Source organism: Pygocentrus nattereri, chromosome 4 (assembly GCF_015220715.1).
Source record: "Pygocentrus nattereri isolate fPygNat1 chromosome 4, fPygNat1.pri, whole genome shotgun sequence".
Lineage (NCBI taxonomy): Eukaryota > Metazoa > Chordata > Actinopteri > Characiformes > Serrasalmidae > Pygocentrus > Pygocentrus nattereri.
Window position 1 is genome coordinate 12,557,678 of NC_051214.1, and position 23,121 is coordinate 12,580,798.

General features: G+C 38.5%; 2 protein-coding genes across 5 annotated transcripts in view; one reads left to right on the forward strand and one right to left on the reverse strand.

Moving 5' to 3' along the window:
- Positions 1-12,844, forward strand: part of rock2b (rho-associated, coiled-coil containing protein kinase 2b) — a 60,708-nt gene extending 47,864 nt beyond the window's left edge. Inside the window, exons 27-34 of one of the 4 annotated variants that reach the window (XR_005130212.1) lie at positions 400-603; positions 2,708-2,775; positions 2,892-2,980; positions 3,790-3,868; positions 4,378-4,642; positions 5,666-5,936; positions 9,638-9,722; positions 12,051-12,844. Coding sequence is in view for 3 of the 4 variants with exons in the window: in XM_037537977.1 (XP_037393874.1) it covers positions 400-603; positions 2,708-2,775; positions 2,892-2,980; positions 3,790-3,868; positions 4,378-4,642; positions 5,666-5,936; positions 10,174-10,261 (1,064 nt within the window). In the remaining variant the exon portion in view is untranslated. Of the gene's footprint in view, positions 1-399; positions 604-2,707; positions 2,776-2,891; positions 2,981-3,789; positions 3,869-4,377; positions 4,643-5,665; positions 5,937-9,637; positions 9,723-10,173; positions 10,281-12,050 lie in introns of all 4 variants that reach the window. The other 3 variants (XM_037537977.1, XM_037537978.1, XM_037537979.1) reach the window with 3 other exon arrangements.
- Positions 12,845-14,248: 1,404 nt separating this feature from the next.
- Positions 14,249-21,923, reverse strand: LOC108439589 (solute carrier family 66 member 3-like). The gene is made up of 7 exons (XM_017718061.2): positions 21,573-21,923; positions 17,709-17,791; positions 17,526-17,595; positions 15,388-15,445; positions 15,166-15,286; positions 15,000-15,041; positions 14,249-14,746 (listed from the first exon to the last, which is right to left on the reverse strand). The coding sequence occupies exons 1-7, from the start codon at positions 21,716-21,718 to the stop codon at positions 14,655-14,657; spliced, it is 612 nt and encodes a 203-aa protein (XP_017573550.1). The 5' UTR covers positions 21,719-21,923; the 3' UTR covers positions 14,249-14,654.
- Between the last annotated feature and the right edge of the window lie 1,198 nt (positions 21,924-23,121).

Here is a 23,121-nt window from a genome sequence, read left to right on the forward strand (position 1 = left end):
AATTTATCATATTGCAAAAGTTGTCACACATTCTACTTTGTATGTTTTATCTTAAACTCAGCAAATGAATTAAAATTAGCAGATTAAGATTAGCAGAGAACGCTATATTTGAGTTTGTTCCCCATAGAGGATGTGTTGCCTTATTTTCAATCACAAAGTCAACAAAACAGGCGACCCACCATTCTCTTTCTTCTTCTGTACCTATATTTTTATGTTCATCTGTCTTTTTCTCCAGTTCTCCTCTTTCTTTCTTTCTTTCTCTCATTCCTTGTTTCTCATCCCACTCATAATCATTTTTCTCTTGCACATGTCTGTCCACTGAATCACTGCTTTTAATGTAAGTCTTTTGTTCTTTTCCTTTTTAACTTTCACTCTCCACCCCGCCATGATGCATTGTAGTACGCATCACACATTCACAAACCTCGGAGTCCATGTCGTTCACATACCAGCGAAGCTCCAAATCGGTTAGTATCGACACTCGGCCATGCCGCATCACCCCCTTCTTCCCCTCTGACTCTGAGGAAGAGGAAGAGGACGAGGAAGAACGGCAACGGCCTCGACTGGCCCTTACCTACGAGCGGCCTGCTGACCACGAGGCTGCAGGTGACCCTGCATGGAGACGGAGATAGGCACACACATATATACACAACCAGTAGTGTATGACTCCATGTACAGTCAAAACTTTGGACTCATCTATTCCTTTACTTTGTTTTCCACATATTACAGTAAAAGGATATATGTTGAATGTAAGACTGATATGAAATAACGCATGTGGACTGATTCAATGGCCAGAAAAGTATTGAATGCAAATGTATAAGTTTTTGTAAGTTAATAAAGTTGTAGTAATATAATATTCAGTAATATAGGATTATAATATAAACAAGTAATATATTTATTTCTAGACTTTTTTTTACTTGATTTTTTAGTAATTTGATCTAGTGAAAGTATCTTGCTCCACTGACAGATGATTGTTTCAAGCATTCTTCTTCTTCTTTCGGCTGCTCCCTTTAGGGGTCACCACAGCGGATCATCTGCCTCCAAGATTTATACAAATTATACAAATGTTTCAAGCATTATTTCTTGAAAAAAAAAAAAATCTTAATTATTTCTTTCAGAAATCAAACTCTTTTGACTTAACTTTGTATTTTAAAAAATATCTGCATTAATTACTGAAAAACGCTACATTGTCTGCATGTTTTTTTTAATAGCAAACTTTTCTGCATTATTTCTTAAGAGAGCAAAATGTTTTGCTTTAATGATTGAAAAAAAAAATTCTGCATTATTTCTTGAACAAATTGAAATGATCTACATTGCTTTCACTAGACCAAATGACTTAAAATGATTCAAGAAAATTAAATAAGTAACTACAAATAAGTGAAATAACCTTATAATATTCTTACAGCAATTTCAAAATAAGAAATATTAAACATTTTGATTAGATTTTAGCTTCATGAGGAGGTACCTGACCAGCTTTGGATGGATCCACCCAACATGTTTTCCAGCAAGACCTATACAATTCCGCATATGCTAATACCTTGTTGGATGTTGAAATCTGTTTGTTGGAGGGCATATAAATAAAGTTTGCCATTTAAAAAATGTTTCAGAAATAAATTCACTCATTGTCTTAGAAACAAATAGCAAGTATTTAAGTCTTTAGGTTAAAATGTTTTTAAGACTGCATAATGTATACATTTAATCAGGTGTCCAAACTTTTGATTGACTGACTGTATGCGCACACTAACACTATACACTTCACACTCACAGCATTTGTCAACAGCCTGGATCACTTGAAACTTGCTCTCTTGGTGTATTTGATGTGCAGTGTTACTAATACTGTGTGGTGTGCCATAGTGTGGAATAAGTGTGAGTGTGTGAAAATGCTTTACTGACACTCCATTTGGCAGAACATATATTTGAGTAAAGCCCCCCCACCCCCAATCAGAGGGGTTGTGTGTCGGGGTGGGCGGGGTGGTACGATTGCAAAGGTCCCTGAGAGACAGGAGCCAAGAAGATGGTACTTTTTTCCCTTTGCATGTGATTTATATTGATATATTTTTATGTGATTTTTTTTTTGTTTGTTTTTGTTTTGTTTTTTTTTTGTTTACTGACAGATGCTGAATTTAAAATGTTTATTAATTAAGTAACAATTAAAGACCTAGAGTGGATGCCAGGCAGCTGCAGTTCAAATGGAAACATGGACGACAGAGCTGTCTAAACAAAACCCTATGTCTAACAACACCTTAACAACCAGTTGACATACCATAGCAACCTCCTTGACCACATTAGCGACCGCCTGGTATACCATAACAACCACATAGCAACACCTTAGCATGCAGTTGTGATACCTTAGAAACTGCCAAACAGAACTTCTGGAACCCATCTGGGATATCATAGCAATGGCCTAGCAATACCTTAGCAACCACCTGGGACTCCATATCAGCCGCATAGCAACACCATAGCAACCAGCAAGGACAAAATAGTAACGGCTTAAGAACACCTTAGCAACCTGGGATACCATAACAGCTGCTGTTTACACTGCCAAGTAACAAAATTGTCACCTTTAGCTTTAGCACAGAAAACACACATACACAGCATAAGCAATACTGTTAAAGGTCTACAACTGTTCTAACTTTTCAGTGTTAGTAGTCAGCTTTTTCAAGTTACTTTGATGGTTTGTAAACACATCTGTCTTCCCTGTGTACCACAGACTCTAGTCTTGAGGGCTGGCTGTCCGTTCCAAGCAAGAACACAAAGAGATTTGGATGGGATAAGAAGGTAAAATACCAGTTTATCAAACTATGAAACACAGTTACTGGCACTTGTACTCTTTCTTTCTGTAATAATATATATATATATATAATGTATATGGTGTATTTAATTTTAATTTGTAGTATGTGGTGATGAGCAGTAAGAAGATCCTTTTCTATGACTCTGAGGAAGACAGAGAGCAGTCCAACCCATTTATGATACTGGACATAGAGTGAGTATACACATAAGCGATGGCATAATAGTCTACTTTTAGATGTTCATCTTAAATGAAACGCTTCAAATAAAATTAGCTCATTTTAAAACATGGTACCTTTTAAAGAAGAAATGTAGAATCCCATCTGTATCGTCTGATACTCAAGAGTTCAGTACTGCCCATAGTTCACCTGTGTGATAAGTGAAGCTGATAAAATACACAGTAAGTGTAGATACAATGTGGGTATAGTACATACCAAATATATAACAAAGTGAGTTTATAACGTTTATTTTGTTCAGTAAACTGAGTAATTAGGTTATAGCAGCAACTAAGGGCCTCTGTGTTCACAAGTAAATTAACTTTAAATGCTCTGGAGTCATGGGCTGGAGGTTAGGGAGCCAGCCTTGTGACTGGAAGGTCGCCGGCTCGATCCCCAGAGCCGACAGCACATGACTGAGGTGTCCTTGAGCAAGACACCTAACCCCCAACTCCTCCCCGGGCGCTGCAGATTGGGCTGCCCACCGCTCTGGGCAAGTGTGCTCACTGCCCCCCTAGTGTGTGTGTGTGTGTGTGTGTGTGTGTGTGTGTGTGTGTGTGCCCACTAAACTGTATGTGGTGTTTCACTTCACAGATGGATTAAATGCGGAGGTGAAATTTCCCTGTTGTGGGACTAATAAGGGTCACTTAATATAAATTCTTTTTTTTATTTTATAATAATGTGACTCATTGAATGGTGCAGTGTGTTAAAGCGGGGTTAGAATTTGTGTTTTCTGTGCAGTGAGAATTAAATAGCATTACATTTGCTCTGTTTTCGTATCTTCTTTCAGTAAACTTTTCCATGTCCGGCCTGTCACTCAAACTGATGTGTACCGTGCAGATGCCAGAGAGATCCCACGTATTTTCCAGGTAGCATGTAATGACTTTATCCATTATACTGCCCATCAAAAAATTGCCTTATGTTAGTTTTAATTTTCACTGTTACTTTTCAGATAAGAAAACCTTTAAAAACATGTATTCACCAGCACTTTGGGTATATTTACTTTGTTCTGTAGTTTGAAGAGCAACTTTTGCCTAAATATTGATTTGATAGTTTTCTGCCCCAGACTATCACTAAAAAGCATATGATTTGTTTGGTTCCTTAAGTTTCTTAAGCTGATATCACAAGAAGGAAATTTGTATTTCCTTAATAATCAGTATTTATGTTAGTTTTTAGTTTCTGAGAAGAAAAAATCAAGATCTAAACAAATTTCTGTTTAAAAACTTATGTTTTTAACCCCCCCCCCCAGTCATTTTGGGCCATTTCTTTTGGTCTATTCAAGTTATGTCAAAAAATGTAAAATTTATTTTAAAACACATCATAGTCATTCTCTCTCTTCCTGTTTCTTGATCTCTTTCTGCTTCTCTCTTTTCTTTAGATCCTCTACGACAACGAGGGTGAGAGTAAGAAGGATCAGGAGGCTGCCATGGAGCTTTCTGCAGCCGAGAGGTCAGCATGCATCTCCCACAAAGGTCATGAGTTTGTGCCGACACTCTATCATTTCCCCTCTAGCTGTGAGGTGTGCCCCCGGCCACTCTGGCACGTCTTCAAGCCCCCACCAGCCCTGGAATGCCGTCGCTGCCACGTGAAATGCCACAAAGACCACCTGGATCGCAAAGAGGAAGTGCTTGCGCCCTGCAAAGGTTAGGAGATCACAGTACCTGTGCATTGTGATTTTGCATTGTTTTTATATTCTCTGTTTTTACTTAGGCTGTTCAGTCATCGCTCAAATTATTTTCTAACTCTATTAGTAGATGTTGTTAATTATATCTCTTAAAAGAAAATTATGTAGCCTGTATTTCAAGATTCTGCTCTGTGTTATATAGGTACTAAACCAACAGAGATATGAACACGCTGGCCTATCCACCCATATATATTTAATCCAAGTATGAGTAATCAGTTGCCCACATCAACTGTGCATTTGAGATTGGTGTTATTAGACCATCAATTGGAGACTAGTTTAAAAATATGGACCACATTTTTCAAACTCAGTATGTCCTGGTTCACATATATTTTAGAATGTTGTTGACAGCAGTTTTAAAGAATGCTTTTTTATTAAGTTTTACAGCAGATCTTTAATCAGGACTGAAATTTTTAACTTTCTGTCCAAACCCAGCCCAGTCCTGACAAAATTTTCTCTAAACCAGCTTGAGATATTTTGGTTCATATGTTTTCAAACAATCCCTCTCATCAGTCTTACTAAGAATTAGATCAGTAGTTCTCAAATCTTTACAGTCAATACAGTCAAGGCCCCCTTTGTTTATAGTAAGTAACTCTGTGTCTTCATGAATTAACATCCTCAGACTTTCATTGAAAGGTTAAGCTCTTGATAGTACATGCAGCATAAGCACACAAATACACATTTCACCAGGCTCATATTAACTCTTGATGAATGTTGATTGGTCAAGCAAAGAAATGCTGTAAGTAACCTTCTAAAACCATTCAGCTGAAACTCTAGCACTAGCTCACAGTGATCTAACTGCCTCTTAAAACATCTTAAAACTGTCTCATTTAGCACAAACTGGGCTTAGGAATGTTGACTGCTATCAGTTTATGCTTTGATATAATCATTTATATACAAAATATGGTGTTTGTGTGTACATACATGTATTTGTGAGTTTGTGTGCAGTGTGCTGTGTGTAACTCTCACTGTGTGTCTTGTGCAGTGAACTACGACATGTCCACGGCTAAGGAGCTGCTGCTGCTGGCTAGCTCGACGGCGGAGCAGCAGAAATGGGTCAGTCGTCTGCTGAAGCGAATCCCCCGCAAATTCTCTGCCCCAGTCCCAGCCCTGACCAACACACCACCTCAGGAGACCCCGGTCGGGTCACCGCCGCTGCCCTCGCCCCACTTATCCCCCCGCAACTCCCCAAAACTTGTTCCTAGAGGAGCTATCAGGGTGTCAAACAGAGGCCCTCCGCCTTCTGCCAAGACCAGGTGAGTGACCAGAGATGTGACCTCCAGTTGGGTGATTTCATGTACAAATTATCTAAAATAATAAAAAAATAATAAAGAAAGTTAAAGGCTCTTAAAAAGTTCAAACACATACAGCTGAAATACAGTGCAATACAATGCAGTACAGTTTCATGTGTAGGCAGCTTAAAACATTAAATTGGAGAACCTCTGGATAATTTAGTTTCATAATTTCTAACACCCAGCCTTCTAACTGCTTATGTGCCTTATCTAAATTGTGTTGTCTGGGCTGTATATGCGTTATTTAATTCCATTCCATTGACACCAGATTTACACTCATGGAAATTAGAATTACAGTTAGAAAACAAATCAGCTGCTTTTTAAAGTCATAACTCATACTTTCTTTGTACTACATGCATGTTAAGCTAAAATGATCAATTTGTTGTTCTTGAGAATAATCCTCCAGGTCTGTGAGTGCCCCCAATTTTGATAAGCCAATTAGCTGATGTCTTGATTTGATAGCCCTGTACTAAATCATCCCATCTCATTTTAAATAAAAAACATATTATTAAGGCATTATATAGCCTTTACCCTCCAGTGAATTATGATGTTTTCTCTAGATTCTAAATTATTGGAGTGGCTAACACAAATATAACAATTAATTAATAATATACATTATTATAACATTGTTGAGTGGTCTGCTGTTAAATAGTAGACTAGCACATTTCATACTGGATTTAATAGCTGTGGAGTGCAGTTGTTGGTACTGGTATTTTTTTATTTAAGCTGCCACTGATTTAGGGTTTACTGTAGCCTAACATAGCGTAGACTTTCATCAGAAGTTTTAAAAAGTAATGTAATTTACTTGCTAAACACTACTTTTAGGACCACAGACTTGGTCAGAAATACAGCCCACACACCCAAGTCCAAATTTTTTGATAGTAGTTACAGCATTTATGTTATGCAGATGTAAACAGATAAACAGATCAGATTACTTAATCCACATTCAGAGCTGATTAAATGGATTCAAATGTTTTTCCTTTATTTCATAGATTATGTATTGGTAGTATCAGGTGTGAAACCATGTTAACAGTAGGTTACTAGAATGATGTACATTTTGATGTTTGTCTTATGCAGTTTCACAACAGTTTGGACAGTATATGATGAAATACTAATAAAACAGTAAGAGTGATTAGTAAATTCTTTTTTATTTTTATTTATTATTGTTATTTTTTTTTTGTAATTCCAAAATTGATGCCTGTGGCACGTTCCAAAAAAGAGAGGACAGGAGCATGTTTACCACCGTGTTCCATTACCTTTTCTTTTAACAGCACTTAGAAATTGTTTGGGGACTAAAGACACCAATTGATCCATTTTTGAAATCAGAATTTTTTTTGTCATTCCTCCATTATACGTCTTTAGCTGTGCAAAGACCTTCATTGTTGTGTTTTGTGCTGCATAATGCCCCACACATTTTCAATGGGAGACAGGTCTGGACTGCAGACAGGCCATTCTAGCACACACATACTAATTTAGAAGGTAGCATATGTTACTATTGTCTCTCCATACCATGACAGACCCTGGCCTTTTAAAAAAAAAAAATGATTCCAGCTTTCTACCCAATTTAGTTGTCTCCAATTCCTCCCACTAGTTAGGACACTAGGAGGTTGAAGGCTAACACAAGTTTCCTCTGAAACTTGTTAAGCCAGCCACCGCATCTTTTAGCAACATCATTGGACAGGGTTCAGAGGAAAGCGCCCAACCACCAGTTCTGTTACGTCAGCTAACAGACGCCTGCGCTGACTAGCATCGCGTTGAGTGATGGGGGCTAGAAGGGGGGCCATCCTACCCACCCAGAGAGCGAGGCCAGTTGTGCTCCCTTGGACTCCCGGCCACGGATGGCTGTAGCGTCACCAGGGATCGAACTTGCGATCTCCTGATGATAGGGCCAACGCTTAGACGGTTGCACCATTAGGGAGGCCCCAGACCCTGGCCGTTGAACGTTATGCTGGGAACAATCTGGATGGTCTTTTTCTTCTTTATTCATTATTTTCATAAGCAATCTGATATGTTGTCTCATCAGACCACAGTAACTGTGTGTATATTGTGCATCGGTCCATTTCCAATCAGCTTGAGCCCAGAAAAGTCAGCAACTTTGTGAGTCTCAACCCATCCTTGCTTATGAAGGATAAGTATTACACCTATTTAAGATGTTTGAACATTTTATAACATTCCTGGTCTTAAATTGCCACTGTCCCCTCTTTTTTGTCATATGTTGCAGCATTGATTTCAGAATGAGCATATATTTACAAAAAGTGATGAAAAATGATGTATCTTGTCTTTGAACAGTTTTAAATTAACCGCAGGTCAAAGTGGGTTTACAAATCACTGCTTTCTGTTTTTATTTGTATTTCACAGGCGGTCCAACTTTTTTGAAATTCAGTTTTGTATATTATAACATGAAACACATGTTAATGCAAGGTGTAAACAGCCTCAGAGACAAAAATAACTCGGTCTGGCTAGGGAAACCATGACAGTAATTTTTAATCCATATAATTTTTCATTGGACCTCTATATTCTGACATTATGGCCAGAATTTTCCAGTTGGCGAACGGAAGTGTTGTTAATTTCGTCGCATAATTAAGTCATGGAAAATGTGCTTACTTCTTAGGTTATATTTATGTCCCATTAATATCTCAAGCATTTCTGGGAGACCGTGCAGTTTGCGGTTATCACTACAGCCAAGTGAAAACCTCGAACATAAACCTCTCAAATTAGGGCAGCTTCTAAGGTCATATGAACATCGCTTTATAATAACTGATTGAAAAAGCTCAGTTATTGTTGAAATTCGTGTTTGTAAACCCACCCAGGTCAAGAAATGCCAGTTGAACATCACTGGTTGCTGCTAGTTTACACTTCATATTCTCTGTAACGATATATTCTGAGTAAGCTGAGCAAAGAGCTAACTGGCTACAAGTCCAATAATAAAAGACAACTTTGAGGTTTGAGACTTCTTAGAAAGACTTAGTGAAAAACTGAGGCTTACAAAGTAATGAATGTTGTTTATATGCCTGTTATGGGCTTAACACGGCTTTATTTAAACCAGAGCTGACATCAAAATCTGATTCATAATGCTGAGCTAACCCCACTAGCTTGGTGCTAACATTCCATACAAGGAGCATTATCTAAAAATGAAGCAAATCAATAAATGAAGTAACTGATTTCAGCATTAAACACTACTATTTAATGGCATTGCTTTTATGGTTTTGTTCCTTTGCCTGGCAATTTTGAACTAAGTTAAAATGTTAAAATGACCATAAATAGAATTGTCTTACATTGCATTGCTCTCACTGCACGTCCAGAACAATTACAAAGCATTTAACCCTCCCAGTCATAAAGTTCATTCACAATTGTATTCCTTCACAAATTTCTATCATGTTAGGATCGTGTTTGGTGTTACAGACTGTTCACACTCCACATGAAGGACACATGGCTATTTATATTTAGACGGTCAAATCAGTCTTTTGTCTTGAAATCCAATTGCCGAAACATGACCTCCACTTATAGGTTTTCAATTCCTTTATAAAGTGCACAGGTATTCAGAAACAAGATTTTAGCAGGTCTAATCTTAACAACTGCGCACTGTGTAAGTCAATTTTGAATTCTCTTCATTGGATGTGTATTTATTGGTAAATCGCTCTCTTTGCGCTGCTAACCTCTTATAGCCCTGGCCCCATGCTCCGAATCATTCTACACTGACTTCACCCTGACCTTACTCCTTCTCCCTGCACCCGTGTGTGTGTGTGGACAGTAAGTACGATGCGCAGACCAGCCTGATTATTTGCTTGCCTGTGTTGCGCTAAAGCCTTACCTGGCTCTGCAGCTTCACCGTTTGTCTTGTTTTGTGGAAGATGAATATGCAAGAACGTCATTCACTAACATCATAGAATAACATCTGCATTTATTCCATGCAAACTCCAACCTTAACTAGCCGTTCAGCTGCAGCTTCTTCAGTTTAACCATTATGAGATACAGTAGGAACACTTTCACCAATTCTTTAAGAATTCTTTAAGCTTTTATTGAGAGTAAAATGACCTGCTAGCAAAAAAAATATCCGTGATGCTTTTACAAAGGCTCACAGGCCAAAACGTACAAATTAGGAAGATGAAGGAAAATTTGAGGAGTTTTAAATCACAGCAAATTACTGGAAGGCAATGGAAAGAGCCTATACATAACCAGGGTGACCCCTCTGCTGTTGCAGTGTGATAGAGTTTGACCTGAAGGACTGGGGTTGGGCTCTTCATGAGGATGATGATGAGGATGATGACGGCGATGTGTTTGACTTCTAAGGATGTGGGAGGCTCTAGGGTAACCAGAGTGACACATTAATGATGTGTTGGCATCTGTAGCAGCTTGAAGTGTGGTGTGTCAGTGCTAAAGGATTTTTGCGGTGTATTTGATTGAGTAACACTGGCAAAAATTACACCCAAACAAGTAAAACTGCATTCCTTTTGATGTGATTGTGATTGCTGAACATTACTGGGAATGAATGCTTGTGAAATACAGTAGATTCAAGGATGATTTTGGGTTACTGATGATGAGAACATCATCAGAAGTATGGTATAAGTATCTACAGGCAATATATTAAATTGATGGTTTGGCCAGAAATCAAATGTACACAAGTTTCCCCAAATGTAGTGGATCAGCCAAGATAGGTTTGGTGTCTGAAGTTTTCTTTAATTAGCCATGAGGCTAAATGTATTGAACAAGTAATGGGATTGTTTTGTCACCAGTTAGCATTGTGCAAATGATCACACATCTTTGTATATAGACATGCTCATGTGGTTTCTTAACAGTGAAAAACAACTTTCAGTAACTATTATTAGTATTATTCAGTTTGAGTGCGCATTATTTAGTTTTTATTTAGTTTTTTTTGAAGACTGTCATTTTTATTTTTATGTTTCTTACACCATATGACACACTGTTATCTGTGAAAATGGACAAAAGTACAAAGAAAGTTCAGGCTGCTACTACTTTTAACAATAGCTTTTAGCTATGTAGATTTTTAGATTACACTATAGCATTAAACTAAAAAAGCAAACTTCAGACCAGGGCTGGACAATACGATAATATTTATCATTATCATGATTGTCACAATATACTTTACTCATATCATCTGTACCTAAAAACACTTCCCAACTGCGTGTTAGATTACAAAGAGAACTTTAAATGGATTTAGTGCAGCTCAGTATGTATTAAATACTAATAATTGCACTCATACCTGTTGAGTGTTCTTTTTAAATGTGGAGCTACTGTTTGTTTTCCAGCTAATTAAATGTGTATATATATATATATATATATATATATATATATATATATATATATATATATATAATGACTTACTATGTATTGTGAAAACTTTAAGTATCAAGGTGTTACATTTTTCCATACTGTCCACCTCCAGTTCAGACACTAAACATATCTTGGCTGGCTATATTTGGGGAAATTATGCACATTTGATAATTGGCTAAATATTTGCTTTAATGCGATGTATTTATTGGTGAAAACCCTTCTTTTTTTTGGTAAAGCATGAAGCCTGTGTGTGGACTGCATTTCATGTGTGGCTCTTATAAACTGCTTTCAGTGCTGCAGTGTTGTGTGCTGTGGTTCTGATGGACTGTTTGGATTCATATTGCACAGCTGAAGTCCTCAAATCTGCACCACTGAATCCAGTCTCTGGTCCTGTCTTTTGTAATCTCTGTCTTTTGTAATCTGTAAACTGCCTGTAAACTGAACTGTTGATGAAACTGGTTGATCACCGGTTGCCAGTGTCACTACCAGTGATTACAGAATCCAGGACCTGAAACCAGATTCACACTCTGGATTTGGAGACCTCTGTTGTACAGTATGATACAGTGCAGACTAATCATGTCCACAAAGGGCCAGTGTGGCTGTAGGTTTTCATGCCAGCCAAGCAGTATCTCACCTCATATAACTGATCAGTTGTTTGAAGACCGACCAATTGATTAAACAAATGGACTCAAGTGCTTGTGTGGACTGGCCCTTTGTGGATAAGATCGGTGACCCCTGGAATAAAGCATGAACCTGACAACGCTTCCTCTGCTTGCACTTTTGCAGCTAACCTTGATGAACGTTGGATCAGACACAGCCCCATGTAGCAGACGCTGCAGCTCACTGGACATTACAGAAAGGACCTTACAGGCAAATCCGGGCAAAAGGCTAATGAACTACATCTACTGGTGAATTTCATATGAATATCATACATGCCCCACCATTTAACCCTGCACATGCAAGTGTGCCAGATTAACCTGAAGAGTAATATGTGGCTTTTACCAGAGCTGAGCTTTTTATATATGCCTTCATATGAAAAGTTTCCAAAGATCAGAAAGTCAATGTTGCAGTGTGAAAGTGTTGAAAAGTATTAAGACATTGTGTTTGTGTTTGTGTATTTGTGTGGATGAATGGTTTTGTATGCAAGTTAGTTAGTCAGTCAGGAAATCTGATATTCTGAATTTGTATACTCAAGTACAGTATTTCTTTAAGAAAAGCAGCCAGACATTTAATTGCAAACACTACATTTTAGCTTGCTCAATACTAAAGGAAAACATAATGATGGAAGATTCAGAAAGAGCCAGTTTGTCTGATATGGTGTCTATTTGAAGGAAGGAATACAGAACACTAATTTTTGATTTGAAAGATGCAGTGCACTGCACATTTTATTTTATGCATTGCCAGTTCATAACTAGACATACAACTACCTAAGCATGTGCAGCTCTGGTCCAAACTCTTTTGTATTCAAGATCTATAGAACACACAGAAAATGTCTACTGACTAAATCCTGGTTAATGTTGTGAAATGCTAAAAAGATTTATTTGAGAAAAAAGAAATAAATGTTTTATTTGGTGAAACTATTTGGTTTTCTTTTTTGTGAATGCACACCATATATACCACAACTGCATAGAAACTACACCAGTGAAGACTGATGCACTGGCAGGTCAGATCCTGTGTTGATACTAAAGGTATAAAAATATGTTCCCACTTATAACCTCACAACCTTACAGGCAAGACATGGACTGAAAAAAGTGTATGTAAATTAGAAACACTACCTTGTTCTTCCACTCACTGGCTAGTGTAGCCTCTCTGTTGCTGCATAACTGATCTGTTTCTGACCACACAACCACTGTTGATCAGTTATTATTTAGGTAGTGGATTATTCTCAGCACAGCAGTGACTCAGACATGGTAGTGTGTGTTGCACTGGTACGAGTGTATCAGATGCTGTTGTTTCACTGATGTTTTTACACACGTCAGTGTCACAGCTAGGGTGACAAAAATATCCAGTCAGGGGCGTCTCCATGTTCACAAATTGACTATTGATGAAGGGTCTGGCGGATGACTAACTGCATCAAAACATGGGCTACATTCCTGACCACTACACCAGCAAGGTGGCATGACCAGGGAGGGGTTTCTAATAAAGTGGCTGGTGAATGAGTGAGCAGGTGGTATATGTGTATATATAAATTTCCAGTCATTATGGCCAAGTACAAGTTTTTTTCTGAAGGAGAAATTAGGTAGGAGATAATGCACTTGCATAAGAAAGGGTAAAGTAAACTTAAGTGGGGAAAAAAACTTTTCAAAACTTTTAGTAAAATTGTTTTAAAAAATAAAAAGAAAGAAAACTCTTGATAACCATGCAAGATTGGTAGACACCCAAAAGTGTCGCCATCAGTTAAACAGTACTTGATACCTTTCAACTTGGAGAAACAGCAGAATATCAAGCTCCTCTCTTGCTTCAGATCTTAAACGGAGCTGCTGCTGAGGACAATGTGAAGCTGTACATTTAAAATGTGGGGACTGAGGAGTGTAAATTTATAATTGGTGTTCTTGCATAAAATGCAACAAACTGCACACTGAACTTTAGGGGTGTGGAAAAATGTCCCTGTAGATTTCTCTGAAAAACTGAAAGCAAGACTCCTGAAAAAATAATAAAGGTAATAAAGGCAAAAGTGTAATAAAGGTAAAAAGTTTGGGTTTTCTGCATGCTGGAAGAGAAATAACTCGTACTTAATGTTTGTTTCGGCTGGAAATAAATGAAAATGTCTGCATATTCTGACATACATAAAACCAGTTTATTTTTATTTTTTTTGGAAAACTATCATCTGGCAATGTTTGTGACAATAATGAACTAAAGCAAAAAATAATAAAAAATCTATATGCAATTTTAAAGGTGACACATTCCTTTAAGTATACTTCCACAGCAGATATAGCTCACTGTTTTCCAGGTATTCGTAATATATGAAGAAAGTATGATAAATGTATAGGTTACTTGTTTATTTAGTTATTGTAACAAATACTTGTTTGCCATATTGTTTTCCTCCAAATAAACCCACATTGCAAACCCACAAAAAAAACATGCTTATTTGTAGTAAAACATTTCAAGAAGCTATGTGTTCCCAAACTTGAGTAGTTAGTTGTACAGTCAAATTGTGCGTGCATTACAGAGAAATAATGGATACGTGAGTGTTGCACACTTGCAGTGGTAGTAAGAGTATACAATCTAACTCTGTCCAGTTCTAGAAAGTTCAGAGCTTAAGAACAGTACTAGTTTCTAACCCCTGAGTGAATGAAAGCTGCTCTCGTTCCCCTCAGCTTGGTCAGTGAGTGTCAGGGTGAAGGCCAGCGTTCACTTTGTCGCCATAGCAGCAGCCCAGGAGCTCATTTCTCATTTCAGCTTTTGGCCATTCTGCTTGTAGAAGACCACAGTAGCAAGGACCCAGCCATTAAGTGTTGTCATGACAACAAACCGCAGCAGGACTAGAGAGTGAGAGAAAAGCAAGGCAAAGATGGTTATTTCACACATATCTTCTCCATCCCTTAAAAGTGCCCAATGCTGTGGCCCACCAGAACTGAACTCTGTCCAGGATTTAACAGGGAAACTCCATATTAACGTTTTTGGAATGGGTTGTGCTCCTTCCCTCTCTGCTCTTCTTTAAACTCTACCTCAAAAGCCAAAGTGAGAAAATATTCTGATAGGCTGATCTGGATTCAGAGGACAGTTTATACTCACCTTTCAAATCACCAGAGGTGAGAACAGTAGTCAATATTCTGGCTGAAAGCAAATAAGAAAAGAGAATAGTAAGCTTTTCTTTACAGATCTATAGCTTCATATTCATATTCCTCCAAAACAGTTTAGACAGAAAACGTTTAGATTGGCTGTGCTGTTGTGGGCTTACCCATACAGGTGTAAGTGGACATGGCCCAGGTGAGAGCGCTGACCTGACCCGCATCCTTAGTTTGCCACAGACACTGCAACTGAGCAAACCTGCTGCTCGCACTAATGAATGTACACAGGCTCTGCGTTTCAATGCAAACACATACACATTTTCAGAGCAATGACAGAAAAAAGAATATATGCAGACACATAGCTGCACTTCAGACAGAAAGTAAGTGCCCACCATTGCTGAGTCAATGATCCAGCTCTTTAACATGAGGAGCTGCGACCCTCCGACAAAACTGAACAGCCGTCAAGGTCAGTGGTCTCCAGCTCACTTACATATAAAATTTCCATATAAAACTTGAGCTCAAAGACTTGGTGACATTTAAGTGGTACCTTTCATATCTAAAGGGGGCCCATTTGAGAGCACCTACTTCTCCTTTCCTCACTGAATTTGATGTAATATCTAAACACTGGTAATTCTTCATAATACTATGCAAACCACAGTGCAAACTACGGCACCAAACGGCTCAGATGTGAATTCATCACAGCCTGCAACCTGCAATGTTTGCAGGTTTCTTGCATGTACAGTCTGTTTCACATCCCCCCACAGCAAAGGGATTCGGATCTGGGCTTTAATTAGGCCAGGGGTCGGCAACATGCAGCTCTTTTGCTGTCCTGTTGCAGCTCCAACAGCAGAATCAGATTTTTAGGTAAAAATAATCCTAATTTCCGTTTGCAGTAAAATAAAGCTCTGCTGATCGTTCTAACACAGTTTTAACAATAAATGGTCTTAAACACTGGAGTTAATGCATAACTGCTAATTCACCCTTTAACTCTGAAGACTGGCACACAGACTGCTGGTCGTCACAGCAACACAGACAGCAATCTCATCTAGCTTGTACCTAATGAAAAGGCAACATAACTTGGAGATGAGCAGTCTTACTTGCATATATAAGCACTCCAGCTGTTTTCCTGATACGCTTATAATCTGCAGTGAGAACACACTAACAGTAAAACGTGAAGCTGAATTCAGCTTGTCATTCACCAGTTTCTTGTTTGAATTTTCCTGTTCCACCTTAAATGATGCAGCAGTTATATTTTGGCATCTCAGGTACCAACTTTAAGGTGGAATGGGAAAATTCAGAAGCTGGTGAATGACAAACTGACTTCAGCCTTGTAAAAAAAAAATCACACACTGAGACACATTTTACAAGAAACTGTTCTACTTTTGTAAAAGTTTCCTGCCAGAGATGTGAGAAAAGCATGTGTAGCTGAGCTAAAACGTATAGCAGAGCAAGCAAGTCTATAGTCTATACTAGGACATTAGCACATACTGAGACATATTTACAGGCAAGACGGTAAAACTTCACTTCAATAAAATTGATATAAAATCTTGTGGCTCCCAGGGTGGCTTGATTTTTGTTGAAAGGACAAAATGGCTCTTCTTAACATCTGGGTTGCCGACCCCTGGATTAGGCCATTCCATTTCTGAGTGTGCCAAGCACACATCTGTGTGCTTAACTGGAGTTTTCGAGAAGGACTTTTAAGCTGTGCTAACTTCTTATGTTACATTTGTGGGCAATGTAATATAAGGGGCTTTTATGTCGTTTGAGAGCACCATCACTCCGTACCTTGAGCCTTGCCTTCACGTGGCCAATATTTGTTTATTTACGTATGCTTCAATCAAATGAATGAAAAAAGAAATTTTTTATGTTATAAAGTAAAGATGATCATGGAAACTCAAGTGCAAAGATCACATATACAAAAGCAGCATTAAATTCATGAAGATATGATGATATGATGCTTGTGCTTCGAGCAAATGGGTGCCTTTTTCATTCACTGGGTTGAAGCAAATACATGTAAATAAATCATAACTGTGCAACACAAATTTATTATTATTTTTATTTGCATCTGAGAACTTTTATTCTTTCAGTTTTAAACAGTCAGGGAAGCCCCATGTAGCTACACACCTTGTCTGAAGAAGAGTTATTTGAGTGGAAGATGGGATGAAAATGTTAAACGTTGTACTGTTCCTGGCTGTCAAAAAGCAAATGTATCACTGCTAAAGGAGTGGATTTCAAATTTACAGTTTGCTCTGTACATTTCTGTCTACAGTGTTTTTTTTTTAATAAGGCAGAGGACAGGGCAGGCAATCAGAGGGCCAGTTGCTTACCAGTCTGTCAGCCTGTTTAATTCTAAGGGATAAAAATCAGAAAAATTAATTAATTAAAAATAAATAAATTAAGTTCTTTGGTACATAATGTAGAAAGTGGGCCCTTTAAAGCATTAATGAACTGCATGATCAGTTAAACAGAGTGCACAATTTGAGCACAACATGGTTAAAATCCTTCTGAGTTTGACTGTTTAAAAGGATACATGAGGCTGTAGATGAGGCTCTGTCTCAGGTTACCATTGTAGTGGAGGATCAGCAGGAAGAGGACAGTGTCTGGAAGAAGCAGAAGCACTTCATTCTCACTTTCTCCTTCACTCACTCTCTTAGTTAACCATTAACAGGTGAAAGACACACAGAAACATTCAGGGTTTAGGCTTTGGGTTTACCTTGAGCTATGAGGATGGGGTACTCCAAGTAAGTTGCAAATGGATATTCATGATACATCTCATATGTGGTAAATACAATATATCTGCAAAATGGAGACACGTTAATTCTGGGCAGATATTCAGCACAAAAACAACTGCTCATTCAATTTCACATTGAGAGATTTCTGAATGAGATAAGAAACAGGCCTGTCACAATTGTGACAATCATCTGATCGCAATAATTTGAGCTGATCGCAATCATTTAAAGCTAATCTATGTAAGATCTGGGGGAACTGGAGACCTCACTGGTGGAAATGTGTAATTGCAGGAGAACGTTTTGTCATGTGGTTGGTGTTTCAGAAGCCCTCCCTGAGTAAATGAATTTAATGATTCCGAGTTTGATGATTCCGAATTCCGAATTCATGAGTATAAGGTTGATTTTGTGTTTGACACCTTTGGATTTGAGCTTTCATAATCATGTTTATTTCACGACAAACAGAACGTGAGTTGGGCGCCTTTATATGCATTGGGTTGAGATAATTAAATGTAAATTAAAAAAAAAGAAATAGAAGAATTATTAGCATTAATAGTCTAAAATGAAACTAAAATGTCACGATTGTGACAGGCCTAATAAGAAAATGCATTGAGAAGTACAGCACATGATGTATAACATGTACAGTCATGAGTGGCATCATTAACAAAGAATGTATATCACTCTGCACACCCTCACAACCTCAGCACACACACACACACACACACACACACACACTAGTGCTCCAAAATAACACCTCCATCTGACCTTTAACTGCATGAATCCCAGCACAGAGTTACGACTGCAAACAGCTGCACTCTATACTGAGAGGCTGCACTTTCCAGGGAACTTTCCACCTTTATAACCCCCACTTTACTGCCTCACTCAGACAGAGAGAGATTTACAATGATGAGGCTGTTGTGGCTATGTAACTGGATGGCTTGCGATGCAGGTCAAAAGACACATCATATTTGTTATACTCATGCAATTACACAACGTATGTTATACATTCTATATATAGAAATACATACATCAATACCATGCATTCTGTATACAAGACAAGCAGCGATACATTATATATCGCTGCTGCCGGAACAAAACCTTGTGTCTCCATTTTTGTTGTTTTCCCCTTGTCCTTGTACCCCTTGTCCTTTACATTGTGTGTAGATTTCATAATAAATGAAATGACCCAAAACTACTCGCAAAAAAGTCTGGCTCCATTGACTTAGATTAAAAGAAGAGCATTTTTCTTTCTCCTGTTAAGTTACCATTTTGGATATACAAGGTTTTGTTTTGAGAACAGTGATAATATATATATATATATATATATATATATATATATATATATATATATATATATATATATATATACACACACACATACATACATACATACACACACACACTATATTGCCAAAAGTATTCACTCACCCTTACAAATCAATGATTGCAGGTGTTCCAATCACTTCCATGGCCACAGGTGTGTAAAACTAAGCACCTAGGCATGGAGACTGCTTCTATAAACATTTGTGACAGAATGGGTCGCTCTCAGGAGCTCAGTGAATTCCAGTGTGGTACTGTGATAGGTCTAGAAGTCCAGTCGTGAAATTTCCTCACTACTAAATATTCCACAGTCAACTGTCAGTGGTATTATTACAAAGTGGAAGCGATTGGGAACGACAGCCACCCAGCCACTAAGTGGTAGGCCATGTAAAATGACAGCAGGGTCAGCAGATGCTGAGGCGCATAGTGCGCAGAGGTCGCCAACTTTCTGCAGGGTCAATCACTCCAGACCTAAAAACTTCATGTGGCCTTCAGATTAGCTCAAGAACAACATAGAGAGATTCATGGAATGGGTTTCCATGGCTGCATCCAAGCCTTACATCACCAAGCGCAATGCAAAGCTTTGAATGCAGTGGTGTAAAGCGCCGCCACTGGACTCTAGAGCAGTGGAGACGAGTTCTCTGGAGTGATAAATCACGATTCTCCATCTGGAAATCCGATGGACGAGTTTGGGTTTGGCGGTTGCCAGGAGAACGGTACTTATCTGACTGCATTGTGCCAAGTGTAAAGTTTGGTGGAGGGGGGATTATGGTGTGGGGCTGTTTTTCAGGAGTTGGGCTCAGCCCCTTAGTTCCAGTGAAAGGAACTCTTAATGCTTCAGCAGACGAAGAGATTTTTAACAATTTTATGCTCCTAACTTTGTGGGAACAATTTGTGGACGGCCCCTTCCTGTTCCAACATGACTGCACACTAGTGCACAAAGCAAGGCCCATAAAGACATGGATGAGGGAGTTTGGTGTGGAAGAACTTGACTGGCCTGCACAGAATCCTGACCTCAACCCAATAGAACACCTTTGGGATGAATTAGAGCAGAGACTGTGAGTCAGGCCTTCTCATCCAACATCAGTGTCGGACCTCATAAATGCACTTCTGGAAGAATGGTCAAAAATTCCCATAGCACAGTCCTAAACCTTGTGGAAAGCCTTCCCAAAAGAGTTGAAGCTGATATAGCTGCAAAGGGTGGGACGGCATCATATTAAAACCTGTGAATTAAAAATGGGATGTCTCTTGAGTTCAATAAGGCAATATAGTGTGTGTGTGTGTGTGTTTTAAGCTTGCAAAGCTCCAAATATTGCAGAAACTAACATCCAAACTTGGCAAGCTGTTAAAATAACAAATGTCATACAGCCCTATGCAAAAGTTTGAGCACCCTTGCTCCTCTAAAGAAAACAAATGCCATTTTCTTTTACACAGGAACATTTTACATTTTAGTTTTTTTCTCAATAGCTTATATTGAACAAATGAATAGTAATTGTATATTAAAATGTGCAGGTCTGTGTTCTCTGAAGAGGATTTGTTATTTTCACTGAGAAAATCAACAAAACATCAATTGCTCAAACTTGGCCATATTTTTGTATGAGCCAATTTCCCAGAGATGGATTAAACCTAGTCTTAGACAAAACTGCAGTGCCAATGGTGATTCAGTCATTCAGAGCGGTTTGGAGTGAAATGTGCTCTAGGGAAAATTACAGAATGGGATCACAGTGATGGTGGTAGGAACCAGACGTCTGATGAGTTTAACACCTCTACAATCTCCCTCACAGAAAGTTATTATATGAAATGGTTATAAATGATGTCTGCCTGATGTCTGAGGTGTTGCTTCACGATAGGTTTGTGATACGATTTTGGCGCACGTCTAGTTAATCAATTTGTTTGCATCCATTCATGGTGGAGAGATACATGCATGGTGTTCTGAGGAAAAATAGTCCTTAAACCAGTCTTTTTTTTCAGATTTTCTACTATATTACCATCATCAACATTACATATGAATCCTCAGAAGACACGTGCAAGTTCACTGCTGATTTATGATAGTAAATAAAATGGCTGTATGTGTGTTGTAGACATGGCGAGCCCTGGTTCCCATCACCACCACTGTAAAGAAATCTGAGTCTGTCGGTTTCTCTGCATCGAACCATTTCACATCAAACCACTCTGAATGACCTGATGTTTAATATAACGACAGAATAATGCAAGAAGTCTGACAAACTGGTGGAGTTCCCCTTTAAGCTATTTTAGGCCCATTTACTCAGCAAGTCAACTGATATTAGTTACCAGCAGGTGGCGGCATAACATCACTTATAACCACTTGTGGCCGAATACAATCTCCTCTCCCTACCACGCTTTACACAAAGCAAACTATAGATGCATTACTGACATGACAACATTTACATACTTTATCACATGTAAGTAGGGAGGTCAGTCCAGGAGTATAACAGTCTGGAGACTCTGGCCACCCAGAGGACTGTTATAAAACGGCATGCTGCTACGCCGTAGCCTCCAGCACCCCTTACCCTGAGAGCTCCAGGATTAGTCCCCTCACACTGATACCTTTAGGCGACTTGGTCCGGGTTAACAAAGCGATCTGGGGCAGTTTGAGCACGGTGCAAGCGAGCAGGGTGCTCAAATTCAGCGAGTCCAGCAGCCACTCTCTGGCCATCTTTACCACAGAGAGCCTTCTGGATGAGCCTCATCAAAAGGGGCGGCTGTAATCTTCGCTGAACTCAGTGGTCATTTTTACTGAGACAGAGAAGCTCCCAAAACGCTGTGAAAAGAGCAAATAAAAAGGATCATATAGTAAAAAAAAGGTGTAGCACGTTAAACAACTAAAGATTTTGCTCAGTGAACCACGAGCTGCGCTTATGGAGTTAAGCACCAAGTTATTTATGGAAGTGATCATTCAGGAGCTCGTTTTTATCAGTAGGGGGCGCTGCAGTTCGCGTTCCGTCATTCAGAGTTTGCTGTCGGTTCAGTAATGTCTTCAGGGGGTGTCAAACGCTAGAGGGCGCTCTCAAACAAGCCCAAAATGAAAAGGTTAATGGAGCGTTGGAGCAAAATCATCATAGAACACATTCATTTACTGAACACAGGACAATATAAAACATTTTAACGCTGCTGTTTTATACTTTTTTAAAGCTGGGTAACAGTCAAAAAAATACACTGACATAAGAAAAAGGAAGAAAAGAAGAAAGGAGCTATTTTTGGGGGGTGTGGGTCGGGGTGCATATACATTAGATGAAAACATTGTATGTATTGTGGACAGAGGATTTTAATGCGGACGGGGGGTTTTATAGCATTTTGGCTCTTTTTTATAGGCCATTTTTAATCGCCAGAAAAGTGTTTGGAAGATGAAGACTGGAAAAACAAGGCCTCTTTTTACCCAATTTGCATTTGTGAAAATAGACTTTAGCAAGAAAAGTCATTAAATTATGAAGATCAAACCGATTGTGGTTTCGACTGAAGATATCACAGAATCCAAACCATACATTTTTAAAAAGCAAAGAGAAATCACATCTTGAAAAAAAACTGGCAGAAATGAATTATATATGAAAACCAAAACAAATAGAGCAAGGTTTCAGGATGCTCATCACAGACGCTGCAGCCAGGTTGATGTGTCTGTTAGAACATTCACTGAGTAATAACTGTGAATCATTAAACAACACTTCTTTGATTTTCTTTGTAATTAAGTGTTTTTGATGTGAAGTGCAAACAACTTTCCATCTTATATTATTTAAGCCTTTCCAATAAGAAGAAAAAGGATAAGAGAAAATGTGTCTTTGAAAGAGAGAATGTATTTGTTGTTATTTTTGATGGTTCTGTAAAAAAGCTTTTTCCCAATTGGGGAGTTAACTGGACGTAGTGCTTCACACCCCTATTTAGCATTAAAATTCCAGGTGAGAATGCTCAAAATCCATTGTAAATCCTTTTGAGTCACAGGGAAATTTTAAGATACGATAAATACACAATTATTTAGAAGTCTTTCTAAATTCAACAACTGAGTTACCAAATTAGGACTTTCTAAAAGTGCCTCATATACATTCGTGATGTCAGTGAGCACAAAAT